The sequence below is a fragment of the Ixodes scapularis genome, unplaced genomic scaffold (genome assembly GCF_016920785.2).
Source record: "Ixodes scapularis isolate PalLabHiFi unplaced genomic scaffold, ASM1692078v2 ptg001496l_1___fragment_2___debris__unscaffolded, whole genome shotgun sequence".
Lineage (NCBI taxonomy): Eukaryota > Metazoa > Arthropoda > Arachnida > Ixodida > Ixodidae > Ixodes > Ixodes scapularis.
In genome coordinates this window covers 88,284-102,548 of record NW_024610156.1, presented here as the reverse complement: position 1 = coordinate 102,548, position 14,265 = coordinate 88,284, and the positions used below count along the sequence as shown (strand labels likewise).

The following is a 14,265-nucleotide window of genomic DNA, read 5'->3' as shown; positions in this document are numbered from 1 at the left end:
TCAGTTCTTATATGTCGCACATCAGTTTTTAGGTATTTTATATCAGCTTTATATGTCACATATCGGTTTTTATAGATTTCATATCAGTTTGATATGTCGCATATCAGTTTTTCAATATTTTCTACCAGTTCTTATATAGATTCATATTTTTTTTTCAGTGGGGTTGGGGGTAGCAATATTATCATATAAATAAACAAATAAGTTGGGTCCCTTGTAACGCTCAATGTATGCTATCTATACTCCTTTTCAACTTATGATGCACTTATAAAGCTTACATCCGCATTGTGAAAAAGTGCGCGTGAGATATTCCGATACGCAGACTACGAAGAGCACTTATATAACGCATATGGTTCTCTGTTATGAGAGCGCGCTATTTTATATTGGTAAAATAAAAATACATAGTATTTAGTTCAATAAACGTTCTTGCCATATTTTTAAACATGTAAACTGTTTGGGGGAGTTGGAAGGCGCGCAGGCAACACTGACAAAGTCGTTTTGCCTTAGCCATAACAATCAAATCCAATCCAACTTTTGGGAACGAAAAACATGCCTGGACGGGCACCTTCCTTCCGCGCGCGGTTCATACATACGCCCCAATGTCGAACACTCCATCCGACCCATCTTCATTTCTTAATGGCCACTGGTTCTGACCCCACATTCTCTTCTTCCCATCGCTTCCAGACGGTGTTTAATCCTTTCAGCAGTCTTGAGTAGTAGCAAGCAGACGGAGCCGCCGCGAGGGCTCGATAAACAGACAAAAAACTCGCCTCCGCATGGCGCGTTTTGGCGCGCTTGTACTTATGACGGAGCAAATATACCACGTGGTTTCTAACAGACTCGTGATTGAACCTGGCGGGCTTTAGTCCATCGTAGGATGAGACGGAGTGTAGGCGACCTAAGAACAAAAAAAAAACTACAATCATCACCGACTTCTTTCGCCTTTTTACTGCTGATCAATGATCACGACATTCCAGTTTTTTTTTTAATTAGCAGAAAAAAAACATGTTGCTACCTTTTATCACGTTGATAAGAGAACTACATCGTGCATAATTTTGGGATTTCATTGCGCTTAAGTCGCAAAGATGGAGTTATCGCTGTAAAAGGACAACCCCATTAATATCTGTAGTGTCACTCTGTGATATATTTTTACAAAAAATATGACACTCATGTGACACTTACTAATCGTCGGTATGATACTGCTGGAAGCTTCGGAGGTTAAGCCTATTTTACACATTTTTTACCGTGACAACCATACCGTGTTCGTATTGACATTCGCCGTAAGAACATCGTTCACGGTTGCACATTAAATGTCACGAAACAAAATGCATCCTATGCTCAAAACAAAACGACGATATTGCTCTTCTTTTTTCTTTTTTTACGCGCGGAAAGGCAACTTCCCTGCGTCATGCGAAAAGGTCACATGCCATTTTAATATCTGCTGGGGCGGAAGAGGGAGGAGAGGTTTTTTCTATACAGAGAGAAACTGAAGAGGAGGAGGAGGAGAACATGCGGTGACGTCACAGCGCCCAGCGCTAATATGAAGAATTAATGGGTAGAAGCGAAGACTAGCCGTCTTTGTCTCGACACACTACTCCTTTTCCCCCCTCCAATCAGTGCGATCAAATGCCTCGAACGCCCCTCGCGCATAGCCTGGCATTTGGGAAAAGGTGGACAGCATCTGCAACTGGAAGCTATCCTTCCAATCAGAGCTCGATGTACTGAAGTCACCGCAAGCTCTCAACTCCTCCTCCTCCTTCAGTTTTTCTTCGTATAAAAAGAAGCCCGGATTGGTTTCAGGTTACAGTGTGACTGCAGATTAAGCAGCAAAAGCCAAGCCATGAAGACATTTTGCTTAGCGCTTGCTTTGACCGTCATCGTGGCCGCACTGCTGGATGATGTCACCGCCGATTTTCAAGTAAGGTTTTTTTTGCTGATGTTTTTTGTGAATATTTGAAGAAACATCATATCTGTTCTATCCTCCTGCACTTTTATGCATATTGTTGACTTTCGATAGTATTCTGGCATTGCTTATTTTATATAATTTTAATGCCGATCTCTCTAGACGCTTGAAATTTCCTTGGCTCGTCCGGTGCTGTTTTCAAACGTGTTGAGTAGACTGCGGTTGGATTTTGATGTTGTGTGAACCCTATAAGAGACAATCAGTAAACCTTTTCGGATAAGTTTGAATATACGCATTGTTGGTAACTGCGTTGGTTGCTGATCGCCCCAAACTGGCTACAAATGTGGAGCCGTGGGACAAGTGACCCTCCAGACTATTTTTCGAGGTACCAAACTTATTATGTCATCTTGTCGACGGACAAAACGCCGGTGTTTATTACACCAAGGCGTTCATATTTCGTTAACGCGCACATGTTCAGGACATCTGCTCGGTAAGTAATGCAGAGGAGTGTGTCTAGTCACAATGAGCCTGTTAAATAGAGATACATCATTACAACTATTACCAACGTGTCCGACACTAAGAAGTGTTGTTGTTGTCGTTGGGTTCATCGTCGTCGTTGTTTTTTGTTTATTTTATAAACAGCAACGACCACACAACGACGATGTGCGTCGTTGTGTGGTCATTGTGTTGTGCCTGTTACAAAATAAGCGCCGATGTATCGGTGCTCGTTGGTTCGCCAAAAAAAGAAAAGAAAATACACGTTAGATAAAGTTGTTACCTTCCTCTAAAATGTAACAAAGTAGCTTTACCGTTGCTTCTGAAAACTAATAACGTTGTCTTTGCGTTACTTTTGAATTAAGTATTTTGCAGCTACAAGCCTCAGTCACGAATTCCGACAGAAATTAATCTTTTAAAGAGTGATTTCACGTATTTTTATTCGTTGTCGATGAAATTTGCAGAATAGAGCATAGTTCCGATTGTGCGTTCACACTTTAAATGCACCGACAACATGAATAATTCCTCTTAAAAGTAAAAAGTAGAGTGTAACTTAATTTCATTGTACCGTAAACTTTCGGTACCGTACTGTAAATTTTGTTTTACGGTACCACTAAAAAAAACGTAAAATTGTCGCGGCCTCTCTGCCGGCCGATCTGATTTCATCTCAGGTAGGTGTGAGTTTTCTTCGCCCAGTATGGTAGCTTGCAACTGGAAAGACACAGGTAACGCTCAGAAGCGATTCGACAAAATATTACTAAATTTTAAAATAATCATATGCCTAGAATACATAAAGCAGTGGATTATTTTAGACAGTCACAGCAATCTTTAGAGGAAGCACATATGATAGCGAGGCCAAAAAATTTGGCAACCCAAAAATGATGATTGCATTGTAACAATAAGCATTACATTAATATACGTTTGCCCAATGTTGCAGTGTAAACCTTAAAAGCGTACGGGGAATTTCTTTCGGTCTTGCCTTTTGCTTAATTGAATCTCAGCGATCTATTTAGTTGCGATGTTTTTGTTGATTTCAATATTTTCAGGGTCTATAGCTCGTTACAACTTAGGAGGACATACAAATTCACGTTGAAAAAATTAGCACTATCAAAATGCAGTAGATTTAATTTTTGTTAACCACGAAATGGCACAGTTCATGTATACCGGCGATGTATACGAGTGAATTTCAAATCATTGCGCAGTAATTATCAGCTGTTCACTGGATTTATTCCAACAGAAACCAAAATATGTTACAATGGAGCCGTACTTTGATGGGGCCGATGATAAAGGTATTTTAGAATTCTCGACCTTCACTATTCAGAGTTTAAAAATTTTGCGAAATCTTTAACTCCGTCGACTGACCTGCTCTGGGATAGGTTTAGGACTCAATACAGGAGGCAATAAAACGGTTTCTTCTCTTTTGTGTAAAGAAAAAGCGCATAAACATGTTGTGGATAGCGAGAGACGTGATACACCTAGAAAGAAACAACAAAGAAATCTTACCGTGGCGCGAGTACTCCCGATGGGAAGGCTGAAGTGTTTGCGTAATCTCGAAAACTGAAAGATGCAGTTCGCTCGCCGAAGTCCTTTGATACTACAATAAGGCTTCTAACTTAAATAAAATCAGTTTCCGATAAGTTTTGGTTGTAACTCCAAGTAAGAAATATTTAACGTCAATTTTAACAGAACAATCGGAAGCTACCAATACGGACGAGATTGGAAACTTGTTTAACAAATACTATCAATCGTTGTTTACCAAAGATTATGGTCAAATTACAATTTTTCATTCTAACTTGTCTTCCCCTTCAATTGATAAAAGTGAATTAAGTAACACCGGAGGGAGTATTTGACCATTTGTAGTTGAACATAAATAAATCGTGCCAACCAGACGATATCTCACTAATTTTTTTAAAAGGTTCTCATTATCTAACGTTGATTTTTATTAAATCTCTGGAAGACTGTGCTCTTCCTCTCTACTGGAAACGTGGTAAGGTCATCCCTGCTTATAAGCAAGGCAATTCTGCACTACTTACTAATTACCGTCCGATTTCATTAAAAGCACTTCTAGTAAATTATGAGAACACATAATCCCTAAAAAATTATCAAATTTTGTGGAGAGTTACCAAATGCTAAATAAACATCAGAAAGGGTTTAGAAAAGGGCTTTCTACAAATACACAGCTTACTGAGGTCTTACACGATTGAAACCAGCTTGCATTCTTAGTAGGGGACAGATAGATGTAGTATTTTTAGATTTCGCCAATGCATTTCATCGGGTGTCCTATTAAAAGCTGTCATGTAAAATGCAGGTATCATTAAGGACCGCCAGCTGATCCGCTGGTTGGAAGCGTATTTAATTGGAAGAACCCAATTTTTTTTCAATTAAAAACGCGAAAGCTCTACTGTTGCCAGTGATTTCCGAAGTTCCACAAGGGTTCGTCTTAGGACCACTGCTTTTTATTTTTTATATAAATGAAATGTGCGTAGGACTCGAGCCGGCCGTAAAAATAAATCGCTTTGCTGATGATATGATTATTATCACCAAGGACAACACTCAAAGCGATCAGATCAGACTAAATCAACAATTCAATAAAGTTTCTACTGGTGTCAAGCTAGGCAAATGGAAATAAACAGATCAAGAGCAGTAAGCACGATTGTTACACCTAAGCGAAGTATTTTACTGTTCCATTACTGTTTTGACAATGTGCAGCTTTGCAACATAAGGAAGTACAAATACCTAGGTGTGTACATACAGTCAAACCTCTCATAGAACCTGCAAGTGGACAAAGTATGTAATAAGGCTATGTTTAGGCTGTGAACTTTAAGACGATCACTGGAGGACACAACACCGGAGTTTAAGTTAACTGCTTTTGAAACCCTTGTTTTACCAATCATAGATTACGCAAGTATGCCCTGAGATCCTTTCACTCAGAGCAACATCAATTATCTTGAACGAGTCCAAAATGAGACAGTGAGGTTTATCATTACCGTTATTATTCCACAGACTCAGTAACAATCCTCAAAGCAAGACACACATGAATACACATCGTTTAAAGTATCTTTTTTTTAAATTAGTAAATGGATTGCATAATACCGATATGTCAACAAACGTCTACTCCGGCGTACCAGCTGACTCCCGCAGACTTCTTACTCGCACAAAGAATAACACATACATTCAGTCCAGGGATGGGCGGTATTTCAAATACCTTGTGTATTTTGCATTTGTATTTAATTACAGATTGGGTAATGTATTTGACGTGCGTATTTAAATACTAAAACATGGGTATTTCAAATACAATTGTAATTAAATACAATTTTGTGGGCTAAAATACATCCCTCAAATTTATTGTCACTGTCCAGAGCAGCAATAAAACTATGTTTTGCACCGAATGTAGTGTCTCTGAATCAAGCACAAGCGTTTAGTGACTTTGTGATTACGACCGTGCTAGTCCAGGGCAAGAATAGTGACGAAATCGACGTTCACAGGCAGACTGGCTAAATAAGTGCCTGTGACAACTTGTGGTGCTTTGCAGCCTGATTTCCATCCATATTTTTGCCTGGAACATCCTAAATGCGCGGGTCGTCCAGATTTTTGTAACTGGTGCGAGTTGCAAGAATAAAATATTATCTAGCTATTGCTGCGCGTCTTGGTCGTCTCGGCTCTTTGTTGGCCTATACCAAAATGTAATCTACAAAAAAAGTTGCTTAAAGGGGCACTCAAGCGGTTTTTGGAGAAGCTACTTTTTGGTGCGATGGTGTTAAGGAAGTGTCAGTGAATGAGTAGCTTCAGTTTGAGAAGGCAGAACCGCCTATTAATCACGCAGGAATAAAATACGTGCGGACTCTTTTCTGTAATTGCGAGGACCAATGAAATTATCGTATGTTTGAAAATGTTGGTGGTCTTTGTAAAGTTTCGCTAAAGAAACAATTTTCAGTTCATTTAAATATGCTGTGCATGATAATTTCACAAGACGTAAAATTTTTCTTGTTTAGAATACGCGATACTGCAATTATCGTTTCACAAACAAGGGACTACGTTTTCTCCTTGCCTTCCTCCGCGGGGGTTGAATTTCCCGTTACCCAGGGATGCGCGGAAGCGCACGTATCTCCGCGCGTTGCAGGCCTGTCGTGCTGGTCGCGGGCCGGCCGGCTCCTTCTATCCGCAAACATGGCGTTGGTGGTGATCGTCGGCGTGGACGGCGTGGTGAAAGCTCACCGTTCCGCGTAAAAGCGCTATCCTTGACTGTGAATTTTCGTCGTGTGTCGCTATGATATCCCAGCACGTACTAGAAGGGAAGATCCACCTACTGGTGCGGCGATGTCGTGGCGGCATAATCAAGACTGCAGAAACGCCCATGCCGTCGTGTTTCTTTACTTCGACTGCAGTGGTGCTTTCTAAGCATTTGTGTCCTTGAACATCGCCCGGATTATTTATTTGGCGCCTTTCATGTGTGTGCTCAAGTTCAAGGTATTACTGGCGCGTACCGTATAAAGGATGTGAATTTTCACGCGTTTTCATTACCGGACAAAAGTGATTAGTGTTAGCAATCCTGAACGCTCGCAACCTCTATCTGATCACGAAATCATATTTCTACGTTGCTATATCGCTGCTAAGATTACATTGTCTTTTATAATCGTAAAAAAGGCGTGTGGCGATATTTGTACTTTTGGAATATTTTTATTTTCTTTTTTTCATCCACTGTACCCTGCAAGCCTATCAAGAAAAAGTAATAATAAAGCTTTAGGCTATAGAAAACTGTCTGTCTATATTCTGTTACGGCATTGAGTAGCAGTGCGTCCCCTTTTTAGAAAGGCCGCTGAAACAGCTGACGGCGGCGTATAGAAACGTTCGCCGTGCTGACGACCCGCTGCGCTTGTAGTGGTTGCAGGTGTGTGTACGCGCGGCGCAGAGCGGTCGTTCCGGTCGCTCCGGTTGCAACGGACGCAGTCGTAGGTACGCGCTCGTTGCACATGTCTGAACCAGCCTTCCCCCCGTTCTCCCGAGGCGAAAGTCAACGTGGCGACATAGTTTGACGTCACGTACCAGAGGTAACGCTGCGGTGTCAAACGTTGGTTTGGTTACGACTAGCCCCAACCGCAAATCAAAGAACGCCCGAAAAGGTCTGCGTTTCGTCGGCCTCGGAACCCGAACATGACTCCGAAGCGCTGCTATCATCCACATCGCACGTCGGAGTGGCGTCATAGGAAATCATCCCCAGGTCGGCTGTCCGCCGAAGAATTTCAACCTCTAACGGCGTCAGGTCCTTGAGCGTAGAGAACTCCGCCATGGTCGAAGATCGAATGACAAAGAGGTTCGGCCGATGCGGCTACCTCGGGATCACTGCGCGACAGAACGTCGTCCAACGCCATTGGCCCGAGATCCTTTCGATAAGCGTGCGAGGACCAATGAGAGTGGTTTCGTTTTCGAATGGATCCGAGGTTTGGCGGCCTTCAATTGCATTTTTATTACAGAAAGAATCACAGTATGACTATACTTTTTGGTTTTTAGGGATACTTAGGGCGTCTAAATTCAGCTGTCATCATCAAAACACGAACTCAAAAACCACTTGAGTGCCCCTTTAAAGCTCTGTACTTTTTCACCTATTACATCCAAGCTGATTACATTTTTTGTGATTATATTTACATTACGTTACTAGAGCCTCGCACACTAACTCCCGAGTGTGGAATGCAAAATTAAAATAAGATACCCAGAAACTCGTTGCAGGTGCCCTGAAGTCGCTGACGTAAATTTTGAGGAATGTATTTGGAAAAGTATTTGGAGGAGACCAAATACATTTGGTTGTATTTGTATCTTGTATTTAAATGCTTTTCTGGAAATGTAATTAGATTAGTAATTAAATACTATTTTGACGAAGTATTTTGTATTTGTATTTTGATACATATTTGCATGTATTTTTCCCATTCCTGATTCAGTCATATCCGTATTTTACCGACACTTTTATATATTTATTCTTCCCAAGATGTATAAACGATTGGAATGAAGTTGAGTCACATTTTTTAACGTGCCCCTGCGATAACGAGTTTGATAAGCAGTATGGCACCATTGTAATTGTAACAGCACGTTGTTTTGTTCGCCTGTTTTCTTCGTCTTTTGTTTTTACAGGTGTATCTGCATTTTTCTGGTACCGCCACCCTACCTATGCCCATTGTTTTGAGGTGGCAGTATATGCAAATAAATAAAAACTAATAAAATACAGAGTAATCAATTTTGTTAGCAGATAAGTAGTCCGACATGCAAGCAAATAATTAGTTCGACGTGTTCGCAAAGGTGGTTAGTTAACGCCACTTTAAATAGGTCAATATACCGATATCGCCAGCCAGTTTCGTTACGTGACCGCTGCCGACATGAATCGCGGGAACTGTATGTAGCCTTCCTACACGCGCGACAGCCTTGCTGCGGCAACTCGCATCTGTGAACACACTGAGTGCGATCCGGGAGATGCTATTATCGCGTGCTGAATAGCATAAAAAAAGGAAAAGCCTGGTGCAACATAATGACTATATAATGGTTTGATATATCACCATTCTGGGTAGATAGAAAGACACCCTCTTTTAACCTAAACCTTGCTCGTATCGGCGTTTCATCTTTCGTTTTGAAGGAACAGCGACCAGTCGTACCCCACTTCCCAGGTGGCCCTACTCGCCGTCCTACTCCTGGACGTAAGGGCCAGCCTTGTAGCCCCAGCGCGCCTTGCGGGAGCGGATTGTGCTGTTTAAGATCAAGTAATACTAATAATCCCTCTTCCACCTGCCAGCCTAAAGGAGGATACGGAATGCCGTGTTCAGAAGATTCGATCAAGGGTGGCACCTATACTCTCCGCTGCCCGTGTCAAACAGGTGATTTATGTGTACCTTTTCGTGCGTATTGCAGGCAAAAATCGGGAAAAAGGTGCCGTGCGCAGCTGATAACGTCACTACTCGCACGCTTTTATTTTTAGTGTCACACAAGGACGCCGGTTTATTATTCGGTTTTAGGTTGTAGAGAAGTTTTTTGGTTTTTTTTCTGGTCGGGAAATGTAATATGAGCAGTTTGGCGGTAACGCGTACAAGTTACAGTGTTACCGGTAACGCGTTACTTTTCTCGTTAACGTTGTAACGCATTCGTTACGTTTAAAAACACGAACGGGTAACGTACTTGCGTTAGTTGTTTCAAGTAACGGGTGCCGAGCCGTGTGAATTTTTGAGTTTCTGCGTTCTTTTGCGTTTTTCCTTGTAAGCATTTAGGTGAAACCGTAAAAAAAAAAAATCATCGAGAAACTATGTTCAGTTTCTGCATGAACATAATGTTTCTTTAAAGAACACGTGCAAAGAAAAAAAGGCTTTTCTTTAGAAACTCTAGATGGAAAAAGAATGTTATAAAACGAATTCACAACGAACAAAAACAATTTAGGGCTATATTTATGGCGCAAAAGGAATATATAGTTGGCACCGCGGCAGTTGCCGCGGGCCACGCCCTTGACCTCTGTGCGGTCGCGCTGCGCCGCGGCCGCACGCTGAGCGCGTTTCGCCGCCGGTTCAACGCGTTTCTCCACGCCGCCGTCGCCGCCGCCGCACAAGTTCGTCTGCTCCGGGGCGCCGCCGCCGTCATCTGACCCGCGCACAGGTCTTTCACGTCTGCTTTCGCTTTTTCAGGAGCTTTCTTTGGTCTCTAAAAGTTCCGTATTAATCTTCGTTTTTTGTTGCACTTCAAACGAAGAAGAATAAGTTAACTTTTAGAGACAACAGGAAGCTCCCGAAAGAGCGCAAGCCCCACGTGACAAATAGCGGTCACTTTACAGCGGCCACTTTACAGCGGCGTCCGAGGGTATCAGCTACAAGTTGGTATCGCGCCGTGAATCTAGCTCGAAAAATTTTCCTTTTTTGTTGTGAATTCATTTTAGGATTTCCTTTCCCCAACCAGGCTGCTTTAAATTTTTTTTTTCCTTTGCATGTGTTTTTTAACGATGGCGCTTATGCGTACCCGTACTGTGAATTCACTAAAACGTGTTGATTCCTAATTAAAAAAAAAAGTAGCTTGCGTTACTTTTTAGCGGTAACGGTAAGGCTTTCCTTTAATTTTCAGGTCACGGAGGTCGGTAACGCGTTCCTTTTATTTGCAAGTAACGAGTAACGTATTTCGTTACTTTTTTTTTCGGTGAGCACCTACGACAATGAATATGAGGTGCAGTACCTGACAAATAGGAACGGCAGGGACGTCCTTGAGTTCTTCTGCCTCCAGCACAAACTAACTATCTCCGCTAATTCATGGTAGTCTAGTGAGCCTTTAGCGTTCAAGCACAGAAAAAGCACGGAGAAACGCAAAGAGCGCGTGCTAGAGTTCGGGCATTCGAAAGAAACGCTCCGCCGTTCTTATCTTGCCAGTGACTACGAAGAGGTTCAATAGTTCGCAACTTTCACGACGCATGAGGTACGCTAGTTCATATAAAAATGACTGGTCCTCTGGATTATTGTTGCACAACACCATTGCGATGTTGGGCCTGCCCGCGTAATTGTAAACTAGTGAAATACGAGCAAAATAAAAGCTTTACCTCATACTTCCACGTCAGGAAAGAGTAAGCAAGCACTTTCATTCGGCAAGCAGATCATCAAGGTGATAAGTAGCGTGATTCTCGCACCGCTGCATACCACTATCGCTTAAAGTTTCGAATAGACGCGGAATTTACAGATAACTTCTCTGAAGGTTTGCTGTGCGATGATGAGCTCGCCATACGAATAATGAAATGTTCAAAGTTTAAGGAACGCTAAGACGTGTAGGAATTAAAACACGACGATAACCGTAGATGCTAAGGGCACTTAAAAAAACACACATTGGAACCCTCGATGATGCATTTAACTCTTCGTTAAGAAAGAGATGAGCCCCTAAGCTAAGCTCGTATACGCCTTATATCTATATCCATATTTCATCAGGGCCCGTTTGCTCGAAGCTGGTTAACTAACCGTGGTTAACCGGATTTCCCTACGAGGGGGAATTTTGGGCCACGCGACCGGACGGCGGGGAAACATGGCGGTGCCCGGTGAGTGAGCGCCGCTCGCGTTGGAACTAAAAGTAGCTGCAGTAGCGGGCGCGTTAGTCAGCAATGAATGGTGCAGGAGGTTTTCGACTTGCCTCACCTCACTTAAAACGCAAAACATGAGCAATGACTTCGCCGCATTTTTTAGACAGACTTTCGACTCTGGCCATTCCTAAGCCTAAATGAACGCGATAGTTGTCGGCATGGCAACGCCTTTGGAAAGTGGATTGCCTTAACTCAATCGGCCGGGTATTGATAGCACACAAAAGCAGAGAGCGTTCCCATCAATTTAGTAACGTTGGTTCCAATAGACCTTTTGCTAAATGTCAAAAGCACCGGGGTGCATGCTTCGAGGGTAGTTACACGCGCTGCACGTGCTGGCGTCTGCAGTAATAACTGTTCTGAAGCAAAAAGCCTAAAACAAATTTTGCCGTGCACGCGCGTTCGTCAAAGATTTATTATGATTATAATTACTTCAAATCTTTTATAAGTGGAAGGCCAGCGCGCGCGGATCGTAGAATTACACTTCCAGCGTTCTTCTCGATGTTGGGGTAACTTACTAATAGGTCAATTTTCAGTGGAGCCGAGTTACAGGTTTTTCAATTTACGACGGTGTTATATACAGTTCTTGCATGCTGGCCAACCATGCTGCCGGTGTACCGCCCGCCTTTCATTGCTCACGTCTTTCTCATCGCTTCTAGGACTCAACTTCGTCGTCTTCTTTCGAACTCGGAAGGAAATTTCAACGAGGCTTTTCTTCACTTCAGACAGCCAAATATTTAGAAAATTTCCAAATAAGGGTTAATTTAGCTTTACCTTGCCGATTATTTGTACCAGATCGAAACGCGCAGGGGTGGGGCTCGAACCCAGGATTCCTGGGTTCTGCAGTGCGAGTGCTGCGTTGCGAAAACCAGGCAGCGCGCATTTTTTGGGTCCCCCCATTTCGGGAACCTTTCCACGGAAGCCACGTATATTCGCTACAGCCAGTAGGTGACACGAGCTACCACCCCATAATAAAACACGGAGCTATCGCTTATCCAGCCCTCGTCAAACTTGGCTAGGTACTTGTAGGTACCTAGTAGGGAAGAGCGGTCAATTTTTAACCCCGGTTAAAGTTAACCGGCTTCGAGCAAACGGGCCCAGGTCCAAGTGTCGGCTTCATGCACTCTGAAGCTCCGGGAAGGAGGGGCTTCAGCAGTACTCTGAAAATGATTTTCTGCAGTCTCAGTGCACCAAATCGAAAAATAATCTCAATACTCGTGATCCTGGAGGCCGAATGAAGACAATTTAGTTATTCGTCCTCAAATACAGAACCGCTTCAGTTTCCCTTTAAGGATGAGCCACAGGCATCGTTTTCTTGAGTTGCTTTACGTTGAGGAAGCTTACGTCGGCCTACGCCACAAGTCACCGGGACATCTGTGTTTTATGTTAAGCGTTGCTACTAGTTTAAGGAGATAGCCTGGCGCGCGACAATAGAGACACAAAAGTTACGCTGACTTATGCATAACGTAAGAAAACGGTGCTATCTGATTTATGCAACTATGACATTCCTGTCTCGAATGTTGCGTGTCATGAGATCTCCTTTTACTGCTAGCGACGCTTAACATGAGGCACCAGAAATCTTGGTGACTTGTGGCGTAAGCAGATGTAAGCTTTCGTAACGTAACGTAACGTAAGAAAACGGGGCTGAGTGAATCATCATTTACCTGCACAGACCGCATTACTGTAATTTCCATGACTTCTTAATATATATCTGTTGAAATTAAAATCAGACACCTTGTACAGTTAACATGAATATAGTGGGACGCCTTGGGTTATTAGGACTGCTACATAATGCTGTTCTTTTCACGGTATTGGCGTCGTGTGCGACAGACAGCGTCACTTCGGTCGGCCTTCCACGACTGGTCTAACGCTCATATGACGTCTTTAGTAGGATGAATTCAACATTCCTCAATGAAAATGCGGAGTATGCCAGACCATCCACCTTAACGGTGTTGGTTAAGGAAGCTGTGATTCAAGCTTTCACGGTGCGTTTTACACACCATCGAAAATGTAGCTGGTGATCAATCATCCTAGTCGTGACGTCACAGATAGGAAACAAAAAAGGAAGCCACCGAAGAATCTCGTCGCCAATAGTCTAACAGGCTAGAACAGATATATGCTTGTATATACGTCATAAATTAAACATAAAAGAACACTAAGATGCTCGAATATTTTCCGAAGACTAGGCTGGGTAATTTTTCAGGAGACATTCAGAGAAAAAATGTAAAACGAAACATTTTCTAGAAATTTGAAATCGCTGTTTTTGTTCGTTTCTACAAGCCTTGCTCGATTTGTAAGCACGCTCACGTCATCATTACATTTTTCAGGTTACTCCTGTCCATATGGTGCAAACGCCAGATGTCAGTAACTACCGGAATCGTTGAATAACTTAAACGTCTTAACATTTGAGCTCGTAGTAAAACTCCCACATGGTTAACTAAAATAGTGGCTTCCAATAAAAAGTAAAGCTTCTTTGTACCATGGATGTGTTTTTCTTTCTTTCATATTGTGTTGTTTAAGACATTCACCATCCGTATTGTTCAACCAGTATACACAATTCTAAATAAAATACTACCATTCAAACAAAAAAAAAGTTAAATACACCTAATATTCGCCCCTTTCTTGTTTGACAGCGAACTCAGTGGCGCCCAGCTGTAGGTCATATGAAAAATTCTGGGCAGCCGCCATCAGGCACGTAGCCTAGTTGGTGGGGAGAGGGGATGGCAGACCCCCCCCCCCCCCCCCCCCGACCCCCCCCCCTGAAAGGTTCCGAAGGGAAGCGTCCGGAGGAGTACAG

At 42.7% G+C, this 14,265-nt stretch overlaps 1 protein-coding gene across 1 annotated transcript; it reads left to right on the top strand.

The window, feature by feature from the left end:
• The first annotated feature begins 1,837 nt into the window (after window positions 1–1,837).
• Window positions 1,838–13,836, top strand: LOC8052960 (prokineticin Bm8-d-like). Its single transcript, XM_042288273.1, has 3 exons — window positions 1,838–1,915; window positions 9,015–9,252; window positions 13,796–13,836. Exons 1-3 carry the CDS (start codon window positions 1,838–1,840, stop codon window positions 13,834–13,836), a joined length of 357 nt encoding a protein of 118 aa, XP_042144207.1.
• Window positions 13,837–14,265: the final 429 nt, after the last annotated feature.

Coding starts and splice junctions, on each gene's coding strand:
- LOC8052960 (XM_042288273.1), top strand. CDS start 1,838: ATGAAGACATTTTGCTTAGCGCTTGCTTTGACCGTCATCGTGGCCGCA. Junction 1,916..9,014: donor ATGTCACCGCCGATTTTCAA/GTAAGGTTTTTT, acceptor TTCGTTTTGAAG/GAACAGCGACCAGTCGTACC. Junction 9,253..13,795: donor CCGCTGCCCGTGTCAAACAG/GTGATTTATGTG, acceptor TACATTTTTCAG/GTTACTCCTGTCCATATGGT.